A 23,957-nucleotide genomic window follows, 5' to 3' on the forward strand; every position below is an offset into this window, starting at 1 on the left:
GGTTATGGACAAACTACGGTCACTATTATCGGAGGGAGGATTTGAGCTCAGACAGTGGGCCAGCAGCACCCCAGATCTCATCAGCCATCTACCAAAGGAAATAAGATCAGAGAGCAGCGTACAGTGGCTGAATCAAACTGATATGGACCCTCAAGAACCTGCTCTAGGTCTGCGCTGGATGTGCTGCTCTGACACTCTGCACTACAAGTCCATGCAGTTGGAGAGGAATCCTCCTACCATGAGAAACATCTACCGGGTTCTGGCGAGTCAGTATGACCCACTAGGGTTTCTCGTCCCCTTCACAACGAGGGCGAAAGTACTAGTTCAGCAGCTGTGGGACAAAAAGCGTGAGTGGGATGACCCCCTGTTACCAGGTGACCTGCTCTCTGCATGGAACAAATGGGAGGGTGAGCTGCAGCATCTGGACAACATCAGTCTACAACGTTGTTATGTGAGCCCAGAGCTGGACAAATCCGACAGTAGGCGTGAGTTGCACATCTTCTGCGATGCATCTCAACAGGCATATGGAAGTGTTGCCTACCTACGGACGGAAGATGCTGCTGGAAGGGTGGAAGTTGCTTTCCTGACTGCCCGCTCTAGGGTAGCTCCTAAACGGCAGATGTCCATGCCACGTCTGGAACTATGTGCAGCCTTGACTGGAGCTCAACTCGCTAGCCTGCTGACCAAAGAACTCACCCTATCACTATGCAGAGTGGTGTTATGGACAGACTCCACCACTGTCCTCACATGGATCCAGTCAGAGTCCTGTCATTTCAAGGTGTTCGTGGGAACTCGGATAGCTGAGATCCAGGAACTGACAGACAGCCAGTCTTGGCATTATGTGACAACATATGACAATCCGGCAGATGATTTAACTAGGGGTAAAAGGCTACAAGACCTCACAGTCCAGTCCCGGTGGGCATGTGGGCCCCCGTTTCTGCAGCTACATCGAGACCAGTGGCCAGAGCACCCAGCCACACCATGTACAGACGTTGCTGAGGAGCGGCGTAAACCAATAACTTGCTTAGCTGTGTCTACTGACTCTATCTCCCTGCCTGATGCACAGCAGTTTACCAATTTTAGCGAGCTTTTGGAAGAAACAGCCAGGTGCCTTCACGGGGCGGCTGGTGACAATCTCACATCAGGGAACTACAAGGAGGCTGAGCTTATTCTGCTGAGAGCTGCTCAGAAAGACAGTTTCCCAGATGAGATCCAGTGCCTGACCACTGGGAAACCAGTTCACTCATCCAGCCGTCTGTTTTGCCTAGACCCGGAATTTGATAAGTCACTTCAACTCATAAGAGTAGGTGGTCGTCTCAGACGATGCCATGATTTGGAAGCTGCTGTGATACATCCAGTAGTATTGGACCCTAAACATCCAGTCACCAGACTACTCATCCGACAGGCTGACAGTGATTTGAAACACCCAGGAGCAGAGAGATTGTTTGCAGAGTTGAGAAGGAAATACTGGATTCTTCGCGGCCGTGAAGCCATAAGAAGTGAACAGCGCTCCTGCCCTGAGTGCCAAAAATGGAGAGCCCAACCTGCCAGCCCGAAGATGGCTGACCTTCCCCTTGCACGCCTACGATTACATCAGCCAGCCTTCTTCTCAACAGGCATCGACTGCTTTGGGCCAATGCAGGTGAAGGTTGGTCGGAGAAATGAAAAACGCTGGGGCCTGCTCTTCAAATGCTTGACGACTCGTGCCATTCATATTGAGGTGTTGTCTAGCATCAACACCGACTCATTTCTAATGGCATTAAGAAGATTTGTCTCTCGTCGTGGGAAACCAGCTGAGATACTGTGTGACCAGGGAACAAATTTCCGAGGTGGGGATCGGGAGCTCCAGGAAACTTTCAAAGCCCTGCATCCCTCTTTACAAAGCAAGTTAGCAGAGCAGCAGATCAAGTTTCGATTTAACCCTCCCAGTTCCCCCCACTTTGGAGGATCCTGGGAGCGAGAGATCAGGTCCATAAAGGCAGCTCTGGCCTCCACATTGGGCTCGCAGGTTGTAAAAGAGGAAATACTCCAAACAGTGTTGATCGAGATCGAGGGAATGCTCAACTCGAAACCTTTGGGGTACGTGTCATCAGACGTGGCTGACCCAGACCCCATTACCCCAAATTTGTTGCTGATGGGGCGGCTAGACCCTTCCCTACCCCAAGTGATATACCACGACTCAGAGCTCATTGGACGACGACCATGGAGGAGCTGTCAGGTGTTATCCGATCGCTTCTGGACACAGTTCATACGCCACTACCTGCCTACACTGCAGACACGGTCAAAGTGGCAGAAAGACACTGCTCCGATCCAGCTGGGCACTGTGGTGATGATAGTGGATCCCCAACTTCCCAGAGCATCATGGCCTGTTGGGAAGATCAACAGGGTATTCCCCGGAGCTGATGGTTTGATCCGGTCTGCAGAAGTGAACGTAAAGGACCGTACCTACGTACGCCCAGTGAGCCGCCTTATTCGACTATCTGCAGTACCAGAACAAAATGGACAGTGAACGACATTCTGCAAACTTGCGAATGCAAGTTTGGGGGCGGCTGTTCTGAAGGCAGGACTGTGATGCAGTTTTCTGCCTCGCCACTAGAGGGCGCGGCCGTTTTGTGAGTAATGTTTTTGAATGGGATGAAAAATGGCATTCATGGAGGCAGTGTGAATTCACAAGTTATGCTCGGGAGCAGTTTATGTGGGTTCAATGAGAGTGTGCGTCCATAAGACTGGTGAGTTACAGGATATTTCTTGTGTAAGAAGGATAGCCTGTATATTTTATCGCTCTGGACATCCTCTGTTTGTACATTTGCTATAAGCCAAGTTATCGCTAAGCTAAGCTAAGCGGGCTAAGCTATGCTAAGTTCGCCTAGGCCAAACTGAGTTTGGTTTCAGTTGGTGATTTGTTATGTGTATTTACCTTCTTTAGTTGGCATCATAAGTGAGTGGGGCACAAGAGTTAAGTGATGGAAAGATGTTTATTTTCTTTGTTGCCAAATATGGTTCAGACTATAAGTAAAGGCCGCCAGCTTAGTAGTAGGGCCTAGAAGACAAGTATGTGGCTGTAATATGTTATATGGTGATTCTTGTTGTCTATAATTTGATTGTAATTTGTGTTCTGTTTTTCCATTCTGTTTGTAGAACCACACACACACACATACCCACACTCACGCTAAATCTGCCATTAAAGAGCTGAACGATCATCCCCTGTCCTCGTTATTTTCGGGAGGGTCATAGTGGCACTTGACCTGTGCACACCCTGCGATCACCACTGTAGAACTGAACCTCATATCAGAAATCATCATAACACAAGGATCATTTAGTAGAACAAACGCATGCTTTAAGCCAACACGGATGAAAAGTCTTTCAAGCACTATGTAAAACATGACCATCTGCAAACTCATTACCCATGTGATCACAAGCTTCAGTCATGGTACCAAGTTGACTTGAAGTGAGGTGGTTTTGCACAATGTAATTATTATGACTCGTCTGTTTGCTGTTAAAAGCAGCAAATAACTGTTGTTTCATTAGAGCCTACAATAGATGGCACCATATGCCTCCAACAGAAGAGACAAAGATAATAAATAGTAATCGAAAAGTTAAATATGTGTAATATCTTACTGTAAAAATGATGTTCTTTTACAGTTGCACACAGCAGCTGCTACTTTTGTTTATTAGCCAACTTTCCTTAAATCAACACTACAAGGATGCAGTGGTGGGTGATTCAATTCAAATATCAATCTAATCAATATCAAAGCCAGTAATGATATCATACTTTCTATCCTCTAAGTCCAGGATGTAACCCACTGAATTGTGTGAAATAAATTATGTTTTAGAAATGAAACATTATACATCAGACATACTCTAAAAATCAGCTGTCACACGTCTGTTTTATCGATGTCCTATAGCAGCGGTCCCCAAACTTTTTTGCACGACCGGTTTATGTCCAACAATGTTTTCACGGACCGGCCTTTAAGGTGTTTTTTCTAATCAACAAAATAAAACCAGTACCGGTACCCAAAAAATAGAAGATTTATTCATAACACAAGGGAAAAGACCCAGGTAAACAGAGTTAACGATAAAATAGATTAAAAAAATAATGATAAAAAATAACAACAAAAACCCTGAAAACCATAAATTTCACACCTGAGCCCAGTACCAAACGACTCACAGACCGGTATCGGTACGTGGCCCGGGGGTTGGGGACCGCTGTCCTACAGAACATTCAAACAACAGAATATCACCCAAAGTGCTTTAGAGACAGACCTGTTTACATTCCAGGTCTCCATAAAACCCCAAATAACTAAAAGCTGAAAGTTTTTTTTTTTTTTCAATAACTAATTATCATGGAAACAGAGATTTATTGGTCATTAAAATGTGCTCAGAATCTCCAATAGTGATTCATCTCATAAATCGTGACACACTGCTCCCTTTCTTACATAAGATGGTTAAAAGTATGACACAAATGACACAAAGCAGCATACAGGTACGCCGATGCTAGCTGGCTAACATGCTAACTTGAGTTGATGCTTCTGGAACACAAGGCTAATATTGCTCCATAACACTTAGTAACCTGTTGATAATTTTTGGCATTTTAAAGAATGTTTTAATCTCAAATTAATAATCCCACATAATGAAATTTGGTAAAGGTACAGTCAGTCATTTTTTGAGGTTATTTAATAGAAAAGAAAAATGTTATATTTGCTTTCTTAAATAAACATTGAATATATAGAGTATATAGGTAAATACTAGCTAATGTAGCTGTTAAGCTAAATGTTTTATACTGTGTTAGCAAGCTCAGCTTAGCTCCTTTATCTTTCCTTACCCAAAAAACGAGTTTAACTTAATCACTTAAGAAGATGGTTTGTATGTTAAACAATATGTTGAGGCAGTTTCAGGATATGACAGATACTGCTTTACCTGACTCCTCAGAGATACAGTGTATCTTGCTAATGACATTAGGGTTCTGCTCTATGTAGCGCCGTAATTAGTGTGACAATTGTGTTTAGCTACTATTTAACAAAACAAAACAAAAAAAAACTTGTCTAACCGAGCTTAGTACGTCTATTTTGATAGTCACAATCTAAAACAATATTACAGATTAAATTTGCTTTTACCTACATAATATCAGCATTTTCCTAAGCTCTGAAGTTTTTTTTTTATTTTCGATGGTTCTTCCTAGTTGGGAACTTATATCTCCCATTATTCAACAACAAATGACTGCATCGTAGGAAAGAGCTAAGCATTAGCCAAAAGCATTAATGTCCATCTGTTGTTAGCATCTCTTTTTCATGTATTTGTAAGACATGCCGCTGCACTGATGGAAAGCTGTGTGCAAATTGAGTTCAAACCTCAAATCTCCTGAAACATTCCCGTCAGCTCAACTTGGGAGTCCAGCAGAGGAAACCACAGTGAAGGAGGTTTACAACTTTGTGTAGGATTACAACAGAAAACAGCTGGTAGAGTCTGAGAGCATGAGCACTAAAAACAACCTGCGATGCAGAGCCTGGTCCCCAGGATAGCAATTACTGTCACTGCAGCACTGGATAAAAAACATCTTCCTCTGGTAAAGCATGTGTTATCCACCATTTAGTACTCAGAGCCCCTAAAGAAACAACTTGTTAGAGAAAAGAACCGCAAAACTCTCTGAATGTAATAATAATAATAATAATAATACCACCAAATTGATTGACTCGGTCTCACTATAGATGCTCATTTTAATCATCACAGTTACTGATGGACAAACCCTCATATGAATAGGCTACATGTGGCTATTCAAGCTCCAGTCCTAACCAGCTGAGGCCTGTCTACATTTTCAAAGCACTAACAGAAGTTGCAAACATCTACCTGAGACCTCAAGAGGAAAAACTTTGCTCACACATACACACTCACGTGCAGACGTGTATCCCTGCAGACAGCTGGAGAAAACAGACACACGTCCGCTCTCCTCTTCCCGTCCCCGTGTGCTGCAGGAAAGACCCCACCTCCCCCTCTGCAACATCTGCTACGCACAAGTGGGTCCTTTTTCTAATATTTTTAGCCTTTTGGCAGAATAAGGAACGGGGAGTTTAATGGTGTCAAAGAAATGCTTTCTAACCAGAGCTCCCTCCCCTTTCTCACTGCACCTTCTGCCAACCACCACAGAACAGTAGCTGGATTGAACGAGGGAGGGGTTGAACACACAAACAAGACATGAACACAGGCCTACAAATGTAAAAACAAATGCGCACATAGAGCAAGCCATTTGCAGCCACACACCCACACATCTCTGGAAACTCTCTTGCCCCTACCCTTTTGTTTCTTACTAAAAATAGTCTTGATATTTGGACAATGATGGGCATTGTGTGGGAGTGGTTCATTCCTGACAGCAGGACTGGTGACTGTGACCTCGGCATCACATGCAGATGGTCTCAGTAAGAGGACAGATTGAACATGCCCCAGAGGGGGAAAAGTCTTCCTAGTGCTTTTAGATGAAATGGGATTTTTGTCTTTACATCTTTAAATCATTATTAAAGCCTTTTTGCTGCACATGACATCTGCACTAGAAAAAGGAGCAGGTGTTTCAGAGTATAATCTGGAAAGTACCAGCAGATATGCCTGGGCTTTCAGTATTACTTGTAGTCAGTGATTTTAATCTGATAGACTTAGATTGGTCCCTGGACTGTATTCACCAACCCCAACAACACATTCATTGATTTAAACCGCTTTTCTAATGAGCTACAAAAATGAATGTTCATCATTAATTTTGCCATACTTGCAAATCAATTAATAACTGGGACTATATAAAAAGACTGTAAAAGAAAGCCAACTATAGCATCACCAGATAATTTGGTGTTGTCATAGTGACTTAGAGCAGGGGAGTTAACAGGTTTAGAAAATCTACGACCTAGAGAAACAAAAAACAAAAAGTAGAGGCAACCACATTTAATATTTAGTGTTGTTTTTGAAGGAGGAGTGTAAGTTTAAAATTTAATTTGGTGATTTACAGTCGACTCAAATGGAAGGGTCTTTAAACAAGGAATTCAGGCTTGATGCTCAATACTAATAAAAACAGTTCTCAGCATCTAGAGTCCATCTGGAAAGTCAAATAAGTTCATTTTTCAAATTATACACACAATACCCCATAATGACAAAGTGAATATTCTTACTTGAAAATCACAGCCTTTTCCATGACACTCATAGTTGAACTTAGGTACATCCTATTTTTACTGATCATCTTTCACATATTTTCTACAACTTGGTTGGAGTCAATCTGTCAAATTTGGTTAATTGGGAATGATTTTGAAAGGCAGAGTGGCCTTCATCATGCATAAATGGAAGAAGTTTGGTCTCTTCCGAGATCTGGTCACGCTGCCAATTTGAGTGATCGAGGTAGAACGCAAGGTGACCAAGAACCAGATGCTTCCTCCACAGGACAACCATTTCTGCTGCACTCCACCAATCAGGCCTGTATGGTAGAGTGGCCAGACAGACACCACTCCTCAGTAAAAGGCACACGACAGCTTACCTGGAGTTTGCCAAAAGCCACCTGAAGGACTCTTAGACCACGAGAACCAAAATTCTCTGGTCTGATGAATCAAAGGTTGAACTCTTTGGCCTCAATGCCAGGCATTATGTCTGCAAGAATATTTATTTTTCACCTTTTCGAGGTAATAAGGCTATAACAAGACAAAATGTGAAACAAGTAAAGCTTTCTGGATGGACTGTACCTCTCTTTATGGTCTATCAGATTATGAGTTTACCTTACAAAACACAATAACCCAAACTTGTTCAATTGTGAGCATCTAGTATTTACACTATGTTAATTTTATGCATTAGATCAGCGGTCCCCAACCTTTTTTGTGCCACGGACCGGTTTATGCCCAAAAATATTTTCATGGACCGGCCTTTAAGGTGTTGCGGATAAATACAACAAAATAAAACTAGTACCAGTACCGAAATAAAGAAGATTTATTCATAACACACGTGAAAGACCCAGGAAAACCGAGTTAACAATAAAAACGATAACAAAATAACGCTGAAAACCGATAAAAACCCTGAAAACCATACATTTCAACCTGAGCCTCAACTCTCGCGGCCCGGTACCAAACGACTCACGGACCGGTACCGGTTCGAGGCCCGGGGGTTGGGGACCACTGCACTAGATCACACAGCTCAATGGTCAGTTTGTGACTAACTGTAAACCTAAATCCAACACTCCACTGAGAACATCTCATGGGTATCTGAGTTCCTGCTTCTTATTTGTTGGCATCAAAGCCTGCATGTGTTATAATAAGCGCGTGTGTGCATGCATGTGTCCGAAGGGTGGGTCAGGCAGTGGAGGGAACAGAGTGACTCCCTGTTCCAGAGGTGAGGTCAGCATGCTGCCATGATACACTTCCGTTCCCTTGTGGAACTCCTGCTGCAAGCGTACACACAAACATAGAAAGGTCTTATTGCAGCAAAGCCACCAACACCCTTTGTTGCATTTGCTAAACAAAAATGTTACCCTTGTACTGCGATGTGGCCTCAGCCAGTGCGCGACATTAAGGGATGTAAAGTATGCTGCCGTAGTTCCAGATCTGACACTTGTTTAAGAATCCCTGTTGCAACATCTGCTAGAGTATAAAGGAGTCACTTAGATTCATCCCGTGTTTACGGTGAAGAATTTTCCAGGTGTGAGTGACTAGCTGTTACTGCGGCTTTATATCCCGGGGAACGTGAACCAGCTTCCGTTACAACCTCTTGACTTGGCAGTGGCCAGGAGGTGCCACAAGCACACAGAATGTGTCGTTCCTGGGCCTTCAAGCTTCTCAGTTACACCCAGTAATTATAAATATAGTATAGCTGCTGTACACTGAAAACAACCATAGCACTGTACTGCTGGTCACTGAACATCTCCACTAGAGCAGCCGGCTTACATGCTTACATCGGGACAGTTATTTGAACACGCTACTCAAGTTTTTCCAGAACGCTGGAACTTTTTTTTTTAAATCGCCAGCTTCCTCTCTGATCTGATCAAAATGCAGCCCGACTTCCACTTATCTGCACCGAATATAGTTCACACAGGAGAAAAATGACCAAAGGAAAGGTCGCACAATGTTATCTTGTTATTAATGCGTGGCTGTTTCCCTCATGTTGCAAAGGAAGATAGGAACTCTGACAAGCAGGAATCACGATGTGGAGCCAAAGCTAATTGTATGAACAATCATCAATCACCTGTGTGCACACTATACCTTGCTTTTGAGTTTGCATGATGAAGCCTGTGTGACAGATTTTTGTTCACAGCATCCCTGCAAACACACATGCATAGGCTCCACACTGGCTCATTGCCACGAGACTGAAAGCGGCAAATTATATTCGCCTGAGTGATTTAAGCCTACTCCAGTGTGAATACGAGAAATTAGTTTTTATTAAATTAAAGATGGTATATTCCACTGGATAGAAATCATTGTAAAACAGTCATTTTGTGAGTCATGAATGAAGAAAAACAAGCAAAAGGAAAGTCAGACTAAAGGTCCCAGTTGCATTTCCAGCTGTTGTTCTTGGCCAATTTATGTTGACACAGCTGGGAATACACTGGGAATTCATTTTTAATAAAAATCTATGTGCTTTCCTCAAATTCTTTTAACTAGTTCACGTTTAGCAAGTAAACCTTCAAATACTGATTTCATTTAATCTCAAAACTCAACGCCGCACATGGTTGAACAGGACAGTATAACTCTGCAGCTTTAAAACCACACAATCAAAATTGCATGTCCACACTAGGACATGCATTGGTGTATCAAGCAGGGAGCAGACACTGAAAAACACAGGCTGAAGAAAACAGCACAAGTTCAAGCTAGTTTTTTAACCAAAATGACAACAACAACACTTAAACCAATTTTTTGTTGTCTGTTTTTTTGGAATTGTGTTGTTTCCGGTTTGTCCTGTTTACCCAAGAAAGTTGGGAAAGTATGGGACAGCTTTTCAAATGAAACGAAAATTTACATTGCTTTTAAAAAAGCATCACGTATACTCAAGATCAGGTATTCCCCAGCTATTTATGTGTGCAGACTCTTGATAAATGTTGACAGAATAGCAGGAATCCTGTGAGTTAGATATTGCTAACCCTAAGACAATACACCTGGAGTTTCTACAGTGCTGACGGTGCCATTTCTTTGTAGAAACTCCAGGTGTATTGTCAGCAGCATTTCCAAAGAAATGAGCTGCTGTAGTACAGTTCCCATTCTCAGAGGTGGACACTTTCAAAGCACCGGACCAGCAAGGGTGGCAGTCTTGTTGGTAAGGAAAGACAGCTTCATGGTCTACAGATTGTGGATGGAATTGGAAACTACTGGGCCCTCTGACCACCACCAGTAGGCAACGTGAAGTGTCTTGCCCCCAAGGACACAACGACCGAGACTGTCCGGGGCTCGAACCGGCAACCTTCCGCCTACAAGGCGAACGCCAAACCCATGAGCCACGATCGCCCCGAATAATTCCTGGCTGGCGCTGACGCAGAAACAGTGGGGCAATGTGTGCGTGTGTGGTTGGGAGGGGGACTAAATGCGTCACATGACCCTATTCAAGACCATTTTATGTCAGTTTAATGAAGTGCGACACATCGAGAAACTTCCCTGAGAAAAGCACAAAGTTCCCGAAATCACTGAAACTTCAATGTAGTATATAGTAGCTAAAAACATTAGCGAACATGTGACTGTCAGAGAGCACGCGCAGATAGGTATGTCAAAGGTGTATTGAAACTCTTAATGAATCCCACAAACGTATTAGTTACCGACTTTCTAAAAAAATAAATAAATACATAAATCAAAATAAAACAGTCTACAGACTAAAGTTAACGTAATTTTACATCTAAGCCAGTCAAATTGTCAAAAGTGCGCAACTGCTCAGCCAACACGTGCATGAAAACCCAGCATCATACACCCACCCAAAACTCCTCCGCGCACACTTACACTGCAGATACTGACTATTAAATCATCAGGAGATCGATGAGCCAAGACAGACTAGACCAGACCCTCGAAACTTTCTTACCAGGGCTTTAGTAGACTTTCTCCTCTTACCTTGCTCATTTTCCCGCTAATCATATCCACAGGCTTAAAGGCTGCCCCTCATTCTCAGGAAGGCCATCAATAACATGGCCTGGGACTATGAGATAACTTGTTTTCTTTACTCCGGTCCACCCTCTCCAGAGCTGGAACTGCGGGGTGGAGCTGCAAAGCGGGGAAAAGCATGTGTGGAGTACTATTACTGGAATTTGTAACCCCCGCTGATTGGTCGGTTTCTAGAGGGGAGCGTAAAGATCCTAACTCCCGATTGGCTGAATTAAGCATATTAATATTTCCATTAGAATGTCTGGTGTGATCGAGGTGTTTAATCCAGACCGCAAATTACAATTCAAGCTGTTTATTTGATCAAATAGTGCATATTTACTGATTATTAAGGCATTAATACGTTTGATTAATAACAAGCATGTAAACAAGCAGAACATAAGTGGAGACAAAAATGAATATCATGTACACACAGTTTACATCGGTACGGTTGTAAATGTGTGCAGTTGAAAGGGTTTAAATTTAATTGAGTATTTCTGACACATACGCGAGTGTTGCAGCAGTATTTTTGCAAGCCTTGGCTCTTTGTTAAAGTATTTTTAGCTCTTCCAGCTTAATAACTGTCAAATTTCCTGCACTTTACTTGGACCTAAAGTTGTGGTTGTGCTGTCAGCCTTTTCATATCCTGAGGGTTATTTTAGCAATAAATACACAGGAGATTAGCATTTCGCCAGTTTGACCTTTCTTTGCAATGTAAACACGTGGATATGCATTGTGCAAAATCGATCTTATCAATCTTTTTTTCTTTCTAAAAACAAATCCAACCCAGCCTACTGTTTAAAAGTTTATTTCTTGACCTGAAATGTGTCTGTGGTCAGCACCCCTGTGCCCCGCACCCCTGTGCCCCGCACTAAACCTCCCTGCGCACCAGTATCAACTCAGCTGCTAAACAGTAACTCGTGTGTTAGTAGCGGCACCTAGTGGCCAAACAAAAGAAATACAGCAGGTGAGCCAGCTTCTTTTCCAGGTATAAATTTTCTGAACATAACGTGTCTGCAGCTGAGAAAACGCAGGGTGTTTTTTTTCCCCAGTATTTGAGCTTCTTATTCAAGCTTTCTTTCTCTTTGTGTGTTTTCTTTTTGTTGTTTTTGGTTTGTTTTTGTATTAAACCTCAAAAGGAGACCAAAGTCTGGTTTTGTGAGGTTCTAAATCTATTTAAAACAGGAAAACAACCAACTTTCTGGATTACACCCCATACATGCCCATATATTCTTATATGTGGATTCCTCTGCCCTAAACTGTAATCCATAATATTCTCCTGCCTGAGACTGCAAATCCAAACAGCATTATGTCTGCCCGCTGCCTCAGTACTGTAGTCACTTCCATATATGTTAGAATGACATTAAGGTATTAAGGCTGTGCAGTATATCCCTACCAATCAGTGCAGAATCCAACTGTGAGTCATGACATGTGCTACAACCCCTCCAGTCACCCACCTACCTACACAATCACCAACTAAACACCACGTGCAGTAGTACGGCCAATTCTATTAGCTCATATTCCAAGAATTTCATAATAGAAAGTGAGGACTGATTTTTTTTAGGGGGGGTTCTTGCAAAGTTTAAATATTTGATAGATTTTCAGCTCCCTCTCTTTGGAGGGAGGTGAGGAGGGAAAGAGGGGGAGATGGAATAAGAAGTGAAGAACAAAGCAGTGAGGTGAAAAAAGGTAGACTAACAAAATGTCGAGGGATCATGAGAGACAGGAAACTGGTGCTTGGGATTGGAATGAGGGGTTGAGCAAAGTGGGGGGGAGGGTCATGTTGGGGGAAAAGATGGAGAGGAGAAAAGAGGGGGATGAAACAGAAGAGGTAAATTCCAACATTTCTGGCAAACACTCAAACAAATCGGCAAGCTTTTAATGCAAGATGCTGCACGCGTTCGTTTGACCTGCAGAAGGACAGAATTTTAGAGGCTTGATCATACTTGGAGGCAAACGAGACAAATGGGGGAGCCCAGGCAAGAGGAAATGAAGGGAGGAGGAGGCTAGAAAAAGGGGCTGTGTGGCAAGACGATGGATTGTGTAAGACAGTGCTAAGCCAAGGCCTGATAAGGTGCAGCTGTTGAAGGAGCTAAAGAGCGAGACACAGAGATCCCGAAGACTCGAAAGAGCACGTGTTTGCATTTATTGCGTTGATGAATTCAATAAAATCCTTTCTGTCAGCCAGAGCTGCTTAGACATTTGTGGAACTTACCCGAGAGTCGGGCATCAACATTTTTGTGTGGAAGCTAAGAAATATTTTGTGCATACTTTGCTGGGAGGTGTTTCTTTAAAGGGTGGTGTTGGGATTTGTTGGGGACTTACTGAGGGAGGAAATGGTTTATGTCTTTCCCATTTTCCCTCCATCAGCTTTCATCTGCATGACCACTACGCACAAACACGCGCACACACATACACACAAAAAGGCATTCCTCAAAGCCTGCGCAGAGTTTGGGACAGATTATTGTTTGCAAGCCACAGGAATCTAGTCTACGACAGCCACCCCCTGAGCCCGGACTTTACACAGGAACTTACCTTTTTCCTTAAAGGCAGGAGTGTGACAATTCTATTTCTCCTCTATTCTTTTCCAGTCTATTCTGGTTTTGGGGGGTGTCTATATTTAACCCCAACCAGTCATTGTTCCTTCCCCTGTTGGGTGTGTGTTTGTAGTGAATGCCTGTGGCTCACAGCCTCTGTATTGGTCATGGCCAATCTAAACTTTGTTGCTCATGAGAAATTATAGGGAAGCTATACAAATACATATAAAAGTGTTGTTGCAATGCCAGGTTTATATATACAGCACTTCAACAGCCAACAACACACACAAGAGTAAAAATAGTGTGATTGAATTTTTTTCTCAGAAGACCCCCCCTCCCCCCTCCCCCCAGTCTGGCTGAAAAAAACAAATTAAATTACTCACTCTCAACTGCGAGGGTTATATCTGATTGGTTTTACAATCTTCCAAAATAGGCAGTTTCATATTTGCACCATTGCTCCTCTGTAATTGCACAATATGAACTTAATTTGATACACTTCATTTGACCTTGTGGGTTGAGTTGCACCATTTCAAAAAGCTGCTTTTTGTTACATGTCAGATGGAGTACTTCTGTCAAGAATCCAAAACAGGACCCAAATGCACACAGAGAAACTGAATGAAAAAATGGTTTATTTAATAAAAAAGGTGAAACCAAGATACCGCAATAAAATGTGCGCAGGAAACAATAGCTCAAACAGGGAGTCCAACAAAGACACTGGGAATGACAAAATAAACTACAAGAATTGAACATAGGATTGGGAACATGGGAAATCAGTCACAGGTGAGTAAAACTTGGGGGAAAAAAAACTCAATCAAACACCTGGGGCTGTCTCCAAAAGTGTATCAGACTCACTTCTCACTTCTCACTCACCAAAAAGAGTGAAGTGAGTCTATGTACCCATAGACTCACTTCACTCTTTTTGGTTAGCTTGCCTCTTAAGAACAATTGTACATTGGCTGATTTTTTCACTCCTAATTCATCCAATTTAATTTGGTTAAACCTTAAAGCTAAGGATGCAGCCACAATGATTGGCAAATGAGCTGACAAAGATAGCTGTAGCTCATCACAGTCTGCTGGGTCTTATCTCAGCTTATTAGAGATGCCACAGTTTGTGTTGTTTTTGCATTTAGTATCATTTTAAATATTATCTAACAAATAATATAGCTTGATACATTGTACAGTCTGTTCACATTTCAGTTTTGGCAAGTCAGATTCTAGTAATTACTTAACAAGAGCACTCAGAGAGCACGACTCCTTCTGAATCTCCTTCCTTATAACTTCGACCTTGGCCCATCATCCCAAGCTGTTATTGGTATCTACCATCACATAAAATGTGAACATGATATATCTTGAAACCTGTTGATGACAGACTGCTAACAAATACACAAACAAGCAGAATGGATTACATACTCTGTCCCATCAGGGGAGAAAAAGCCGTCAACCAAGCTGTTTTAGCTAATTACAGGCCAGTCTTCAATCTTCCTTTTATTTCAAATATTGTGAAAGTGTAGTTTTAAAATAGCTAACTGATCATATGCAGGTAAATAATCTAACAGTGGACTGCGCTGCTGAGACTGCAATCATATCTATCTAATAGACTCCATTTGTTAACTCCAAGGTTAATTGTGGAGTTCCACAGGGTTTAGTGCTAGGAACAATTCTATATACATTAAACATGTTTCCCCTAAGAACTGTCATTAGAAGGAATCGCATGAAATTTTAGTGCTATGCAGATGATACTCATCTTAATCTATCCATGAAGCCAGATGACACAATGGCTTCTTATCATTTACTCCGTTATAAATGCAGAATTAAATTTTAATTCCTTTACCTCACATATAAGGTCTTGTATGATCAGACCTAATCTTAAAGACCTCATAGTACCATATTACCCCAACAGAGACCTTTGCTCTCAGACTGCTGACTTACTCGTGGTTCTTAGGATATTTAACTGCAGAATGGAGGCAGACTTCAGCCTTTAGGCCACTTCTTTGTGGAACCAGCACAGTGGTGTGGTGGTTAGGACTGTTGCCTCACAACAAGAAAGTCCTGGGTTTTAATCCAGGGTCTTTTTGTGTGGAGTTTGCATATTCTCCCTATGTCTGCGTGGGTTCTCTCTAGGTACTCTGGTTTCCTCCCACAGTCCAAAGACATGCAGTTAGTGGTTAAGTTAAATGGTGATTCTAAATTAGCTGTAGGTATGAATCGCTGTCTGTCTCTCTGTGTTAGCCCTGTGACAGACTGGCAACCTGTCCAGGCTGCCCCCACCTTTGTGCTATTGCAGCTGGGATAGGCTTCAGACTTCCCAGAATCTTGAATAGGATAAGCGGGAGAAAATGGATGGATCTCACTGAGTGCTTGGTCATGGGGGCGTTGTCTGATTATTGAGGTTTTCTCTCTGTTATTATAGGGTTTTTACCTTTTGGCTGTTGGACATGGACATGGACATAATATGTAGACTCTCAGCTTTCATTTGAGGGTATCCACATTTAAATTGGATGAAGGGTTTTGGGGTTTCAGCTCCTTAACATGTTCCACACTCTTTTTAAAGGGACCAAAGGTAATTAGACATTTGACTCAAAGGCTATTTCATGGCCAGCTGTGGGCAGTTCCTTTGTTATGTCATTATGAATTAAGCAGATAAAAGGCCTGGAGTTGATTTTACATGTGGTGGTTGCATTTGGAAGATATTGCTGTGAATATACAACATGCGGTAAAAGGAGCTCTCCTTGCAGGTGAAGAGAACCATCCTTAAGCTGCAAAAACAGAAAAAACCCATTCGAGAAACTGCTACAATATCAGGAGTGTTAAAATATACAGTTTGGTACATCCTGAGAAAGCACTGGTGAACTTCAGCAACGGAAAAAGACCTGGACACCCACGGAAGATAACAGTGGTGGATGATCGCAGAATCATTTCCATTTTGAAGAGAAACTCCTTCACAACAGCCAGAAGCAGCCAAATGAATTCTGAGGTGTTCAGAGAGATACTGTCTGCTCAAATCCAGCTAAATACACTCAGATTGATTGGAGGGCGTTTCATAATACAGATAGACAATGACCCAAAGCACACAGCCAATGCAACCAAGGAATTCATTAAAGCAGAGCAGTGGAATATTCATGAATGGCCAAGTCAGTCGCCTGATCTTAACCCAATTGAGCTACATTTCACTTGGTGAACACTAGAGTTGGATGTCTCGAGACCACTTTTACGTGGTCTTGGTCTCGTCTTGGTCTCGACGGACTTTTGTCTTGGTCTCGGTCTTGCGCTCTCAAATCGACATAGTGTTCGGGAGATTTGGAGTCAACCATCAGCGGAGCGGGGGGTGTCTTACTGGGCTTAAGCCCGGGTCATTTTTTCTGAAGCATGGGGTTTTTTGGAGTGTAATTTGTTTGTTAGATGCCTGACTGACAACTGTATAAAACAAAAACAACACACGAAGCACAGAGCGCACCGTCCTAAATTCCCCCTGATTTTGGTATGATCCGAGCTTTGGCACTAGGCGACTGAGCACAGCACCCATGTGAGCGAGGGGGGAGAAGCTGCTGCCTGCGAGTTTGCTGCAGAGGAGAGCTTAAGTTTGACCAGGTACCAACGGAAATCATTCGTACTGAACTAATAATGTAAATATGACGGTGTATCACAAAAGATTGATATCAAACTGATCACTTGGTTGCGTTACTTACTCTTCGAGTGAATCAACAAATGGATAAATAAAAAGCCGAACGACAATGCTGATTTTTTTTAGAGAGTCTTAGCTTACATCTCATATTTTCAGTTGTTACCCTCCACGGCTAAACAAACTCTCTAAATCGGTTTCAGTTGTGTACTGATGAACACAACAATGGACATAAGGAGCTTCTTTCAAAGAAAAAACTCAGGTAGATGTTATTTTATATATTATGCTTTGTATGTTGTTGTTGTATGTTCAGTATATCTATGCAAAACAAGAGGAATTTCAATACACAGCAGTATATTCACAGTTGAAACCAGATATTTACATACACTTTAGGGAGAAAACATAAAACCTTTTTTTTTACTGTTAAACATCAATTTAGAGTAAACGTTTGTTTTAGATAAATAAATGTTGCAATGTCTTTTGAATTAGTTAAATGTCAGAATAAAAAGAGGGAGCTGTCTATTTTAATCACTTTCATCAAATGTAGGAGTACATATACACTAAGTTTATTGTTAATTAAGATTAATTAAGAAAACTCCAGATGATTCCATTCTGAGCTTAAGAAGCTTCTGATTGGTTAGTAGAGTCCATGTGGGTAAATTGGTGGCACAGCTGTGGATGCATATAAGGCAAAACACAGAGCCTGTTTCTTTGAAATGGGAAAGTTTCTTTGAAAAATCAAGAGATGTCAACCAAAACACCTGGAAAAGAATTCTGGAAAAGAATTGTGGAGCTCCATAAGTGGCTCAATTTTGAATACAATTTGGTGCCATTTACAATTAAGAAATACAGACAGTTTCTCTCTTTACTCTTAAAGTTAACAAATATGTTTTTTATATTTATCAATCTAAAAAAATAAACATTTAGTCTGATTTGATGTTACAATTAAAAAGTGTTTGTGTTTTTATCTGAAGAGTATGTAAATATCTGGTTTCCACTGTATATTTGTGTTTGGCTTGATTGTCAGCACAAAGAGGGAGAGAGAGGAACAGAGAGGGAGAGAGACGACGAAAATGACGACAGAACAGAGATGGAACAAGAGCAGGTGAGACACACAAGTTAGTCAAATGGTTGTTTGCCAAAAACTCATCAGAACATGTATCTCGTACCTATTGTATCTTTTTAGATAGCGTTTGTTACTTTTAAAATTCTATATTTATTAAGTTATGCAGGCTTGTTTGCTCAACAAGGCTGAATAATTATATAAACTTTTCAGAATCTAAATAGTGTACTTTGGTAGAATTAAAAAATAAGTGTAGTGCAGGTCTAAGATGATTTTTAGTGCTGCTATCATCTAGTTCTGATTCTGGTTCTGTCTTGGTTACTGTTGTAGTCCTGTTTTAATTCTGGATCAGTTCTGGGTCTGGTTGAATTGGGGTTTAGTCCCTGTGTCTTGATACAGGCCCGACTTTGTTCTGCCTTGCTGCTTAATTAAAAAACTATATATATATATATATATATATATATATATATATATATATATATATATATATATATATATATATATATATATATATATACATATGAAGTCATTCTTTTTTGAACAAAGCTCAAAACAGAGCCTAATAATCTTTCAGTCATTTCTACCCCCACTTAATTTCCTTTGGCTGCTCAGCTCTCACACAGTGGCTCAGCTACGCTCCAATCCCTCCATATTGTGGCCAATCACATGCGAGGATATAGGATAATATCATTATGTGAAAAACAGAGAGGGTGAGAGACGCAACAGTCAAGTGGAGCATGCGTCAGTCCTTTCAGTGAGTGAGGGAGACAGTAGACAGTGGTGAGGAGGGCTGTGCGAAAGCAAAAACACATAAATATGCCCGAGACCCGTAAACGAAGCAGCATCTGGCTGCAGTTTAAAGACTTTTTTTGTCTTGGTCTTGGTCTCGTCTCGTCTCGGTCTTGGTCTTGGTCTTGGTCTTGTCTTGGTCTCGATACCCTCTGGTCTTGGTCTTGTCTTGGTCTCGATACCCTCTGGTCTTGGTCTTGTCTTGGTCTCGGATTAGGCGGTCTTGACTACAAGTCTAGTGAACACTAAACAGCAGAGCGTGAAGATTTTATTTTCAGTTATTTAATTTGTCCAATTACTTTTGAGCCCCTGAAATGAAAGGATTGTGTGAAAATGTTTTAGTTCTTCACATTTTAATGCAATTGTTTTGTTCAACCCACTAAAAGTCTGCACCTCAACTCTATCTGAGTTGTTTCAATTAACATTGATTGTGGTAATGTACAGAACAGAAATTTGAAAAAAAAAAAGTTGTCTGTCCAAATATTTATGGACCTAACTGTAAATAACACAGAATTATATGAAAAATCATTCCTACATTCTGAAGGTTGTGTCATTTATGTCATATAAGTGGAACCTGAACAACATGTTCCTCAGCTTTGTTTTGACCTAATATGAAATTGTTGTGTTTAGGAGGGTAAATACTGCACCGGGGAACACAGGACCCTGTGAACACGGATACGTCACTGTCATTACAGTTACTTACTGAGTATTTGTGTCTGCTTGGTTTCACTCAGAACCTAAAATGATATTTGGCTACATCAGTGGGAAACTTGGCCTGCTGGTGTAGCTAGGGGAAAAGTCAGAGGACCACCAAGTCATAAGGAATCACCCTCCAGGAACCATGAATATTGACAACAGAATTCCCTTGAATCCCTGCAAAAGGTACTGAAATGAAGGGTAGGAATCATAGACTAACTAAAGAAACAATACTGATGATATTGTCCTCAATAACAGAGGTTTCACAATAAAGCAACTTTATGATGTATCACATTAACTGAAGAATTGAAAAATACAACTAAATTGCCAGTATATGTAAAATATATGTGATAACGATGCCTGTGCATTGGCTATTGTATTGCAAGAGGAAGTAACATGATATGTCATCTAAATGCACTGTTCAACACCAAACTGAAATATTTCACTGTGGACCAAAGTAGCTGACAGACTGTTGGTAATCTTTGTAGTCATGCTGCTAACGTGGCTCAAAGAAACCCTGCTTTTCCCCTTCTTTGTCAAAGGAAGCTGACACAGAGTACATGTCATATTAGATTTAACTCCCAACTGATTTCATTAATGACTCTCAGGCTCTGTCCCTTGGCTGTGCTTGTGGGTAAATTAAACACATCTTTATCAAGACACCTGCCAAGATAATAAGACATTTAACTTTTAGCACCAGTATGCTCTAGCTTGCAATCACAACACACTATGAGACAACTCAGAAAGGTAATTTTATCATATGGAAATCATGCTGCTCAGGATCATCACACAACAACAGTGCTTGCTGCTTTGCTTTTTTTCTAAAGAGAACCACATGTACTGCTGACTCTCGCTGCCAGGAGTTGTTTAGCTCAACAAATCATCTTTAGAATGTTGTTTATTGACGCTGAGCTACTCTCAAGATCTGCAACTGTCCAATAATCGCTGGACGAGGAGGCCAATTTGGCTCTGTCGAGTATTTGTGGAGCATTCTGAGCACAAGTGAATGAGAATCTGAGAACTACATGTGGACCATAATATTTTTTTCTGCTAAGTGTTTCCAGTAAGTACTTGGCATGGGTTTGCTTAGGAATGTATATGCGTGATTCTTGCCAGAGTATAAAGGCATTAAAACCTCATTTATATTCGTCAGGCTCTCACACATAGTTGCATCTGGACTGCAGTACCCGTCACATGGATGCTAGTTCAAATCTGAAAGTCCCCAAGAAGTGAAAAACAAGTTTATATATATAAAAAAAATAGCCCATAAAAATAGATAAGGCAACTACATCCTCCTACTCCTTGGATAATTGGGATCTAGCTTGTTCCCACACCCATGCAGTGGGGTCAGTCACAGCAGGATGACGTAATCCAGAGGGCTCCACATTCCCACGCTGCTCAGCATGTGATATGGAGCCACTGGGACCAAAAGCTTGTACACACATGCACACATGCAAAACAAATGGGGATGGATGCATGCAACCAAGCAGACTTGGGCACTGTAAACAAATGTTTGAATCTGCACGAGCCCCAGCATGATATGAACTAGTGATCAGAGATCAAGCTTCTCTGTGGCCCTTTAAGATCCCCCCCCCTACAGCCAGCTAGCCTGCCTCTGTTTACATGATGGTAACTCCCAAGCAGTGGAGGCTATCACAAAAGTACTATTGTAGCTGCACAGCTTGAAGATGCCAGTGTCATCCTCATCATCTTTTAAGACAAGTCACACACACACATACAGAGACTCCATACAGAACCAATGTAAACAGCCACTTTTCCTATCTTTGGATCAGCACGTGTCTGTGACTCAATCAACAAACATTTCACTGTGGTACAACACTAACGTTGCAGTTCACATTGACCTTTGACCCCTCTGCTTGCCAGTGGGTTTTAAAAGTATAACAAGTGAAGAGCCCTTGTGCTATTCTGAGAGGGAACTGCAGTAGGATGCTAAAATTATTAAATCGGCATACTAAAATAATGATGATTTTATGCTGTTTTGTTGTTTCTGTGATCAGAAGAACATGTTATGTGTGTTTAAAAAAGGTAAAGAGGCCATGGTTCTATGTGTCTGCACTAAAGCTACATGCTAACTGGTGCATGGTGAAATGACAGTATGCTGATGTGTAGCAGGTGTAATGTGAACCTGTCACTATAGGCAGTTTAATATTTTCTCATTAGCACAAGTTCAGCATATAGCTGAGGTAGGCTGCTATATTATTAGCTACAGTAGGCAGGTTTTTGCTCATGAATGCCCTCCTATTGAAAAGTAAGCGGCTAATCAAAATGATTACAGAACATGTTTAGTATGATCCTAATATTAGTGACAGAAGAAAGTGCCTGTCGTTTTTCAGGGATGTGAGGATTCATCCTTAAAAGAACAAGATAAATATTTAACATTTGATATATTTTAGTCTGGGCTAAAATGGAAACCATGATTTAGCAACATTTGTTGGGATACTTTAGTGGATAAGTAGAAACCTAACCTAATTTTAAGTTAGAAATGTAATGGACGCTAAGATTCATCCTCAGATGGTCATGGATATTTGTATCCAATAAATATTCAAGTAATAAGACATTTTAGTCTAGACCATGGTGGGGATAAGAAACAGACTAGAACCAAGCTACCGTAGTCAGAAATCTCTGTACTGTGACACCTGATGTCTTGTATATGATCTAGGAAGGGCATGCTCACAGAGATTTATGTACAGTTTCATGAACATCACCACACTGACCTTTGTAAGTCTCATCCTGCCACTCTCACTCCTCTCCAGGCTCCTTTTCAGAGATGAGTTTCTGACCACTGGCACCGGTTGCACCTCTTCCTCCCCGCACCAGTCCGAACTCAGGACGCAACCCATATAGGTGGACAGGGTCCTGGACTTGGGGTCGTTTTTCACCTCCTCTCGCTCTCTCTTCCTTCTGTCCTTCCTCCACCTCCTCCACTTTCCCTCCGTGTCCTCGTCCCCTCGTCCTCTAAACAGGCTCCAGGCTCCCTGGGTTCCTGGGCAGCTGTTTTTGTCAGCTGGAGAGGAGGAGACGGAGGCCCTTCCCCTTTTCCTGGCTCTTGATCAGCCCTGCTCCGGGGACAGAGGGAAGGATACACTCTGCCCCTCTCTACTCACTTTAAAAACACCTCTCTCTCCAACTCTGTCCTGCTGCTTGTGGACTCCCCATTTTTCCTGCCTCCGCCCCCTCTCACTGCTCCTCTTTGTTTCCCACACGCAGTTGCAACCACTCAACTTTCTTGAGCACACCTAGGCCTCCAATTTTTCACCCTTTTTCTTTGTGCCACTCAATCACACTCTTCACATCCCTCTGCTCTGTGCTCTCACTCTTGATCCCTGTTCAGATATGAACACTCAATGTTTCATCTTCCCATCTTGTGAAGCTCCTGTTTTTTCCTTCTGCCTCTTCTTTTCTCTTGTTTTTTCCCTCTTGTTGTTTTGCAGTCCTCCCATCCCAAGAACACGTCTCTCCCTTCCTTCTTACTCCCATTCCTCCTTCTTCTACCTCTTCTGCGAGTGTTGCCTCACTCTTACATATACAATTACCTCTCTGTTCTTACCCCCACCCATCTCTCCTTCTTAGCTCCCCTCTGTTTCCTGCTCCCAGATACAGACAGACTCTCCTTAGCCCATGCAGCACATTGTTGGTATTGTCCAGAAAACAAGTAAGAAAAACCCTCTCAACAGTGAGGGCAGCTGTCAGGATGCTGCTGTGCAATGTAGTGATTCAGAATCCTCTTAGCTTTTGTTAGACTGAGCCTTTCCCTGTTTATGATGCAGGACCCTGTCTGTTGAAACTGTGAGGCAACATTGCTTTTCCCACATAATCCAAACCAACTAAATGAAGGGATGTCAGATACATTATGCCATCATCTTACTCATATTACTAGAAAAATCTCTGCATCTTTGCCTGTTTTTCTTCACCTACCTTAACAAACATGCTGAGCTTGACATCATTGAGATCGTTGCTGTCTGTGGTTTCCCCCTACAGTGACTACCTGCTCCCCTCTGTATAAGGGGAAGGGGACCAATACACACACACGTTTTCTACTTTTGTGAGAACATTTTTCGACATGAATATACTCTCAAGTTGTTTAAACATCACGGCTAAGGCCTTACCTTTACCCTACCCTGAGTCTTAATTATAACTTTACAAGCACGTTTGCACTCTCCAACATG

The 23,957-nt window shown here is 41.8% G+C and overlaps 1 protein-coding gene across 5 annotated transcripts in view; it reads right to left on the reverse strand.

Moving 5' to 3' along the window:
* Positions 1-23,251, reverse strand: part of tns2a (tensin 2a) — a 72,689-nt gene extending 49,438 nt beyond the window's left edge. For 2 of the 5 annotated variants that reach the window (XM_085144775.1, XM_085144774.1), the window contains exon 1: positions 22,506-23,249. In XM_085144775.1, the coding sequence (XP_085000901.1) occupies positions 22,506-22,631 (126 nt within the window). In that variant the 5' untranslated portion in view covers positions 22,632-23,249. Of the gene's footprint in view, positions 1-5,889; positions 5,998-11,039; positions 13,914-22,505 lie in introns of those variants that run through there. The other 3 variants (XM_085144776.1, XM_085144777.1, XM_085144779.1) reach the window with 3 other exon arrangements.
* Positions 23,252-23,957: the final 706 nt, after the last annotated feature.

This window comes from Neolamprologus multifasciatus, chromosome 20 (genome assembly GCF_963576455.1).
Source record: "Neolamprologus multifasciatus chromosome 20, fNeoMul1.2, whole genome shotgun sequence".
Classification (NCBI taxonomy): domain Eukaryota; kingdom Metazoa; phylum Chordata; class Actinopteri; order Cichliformes; family Cichlidae; genus Neolamprologus; species Neolamprologus multifasciatus.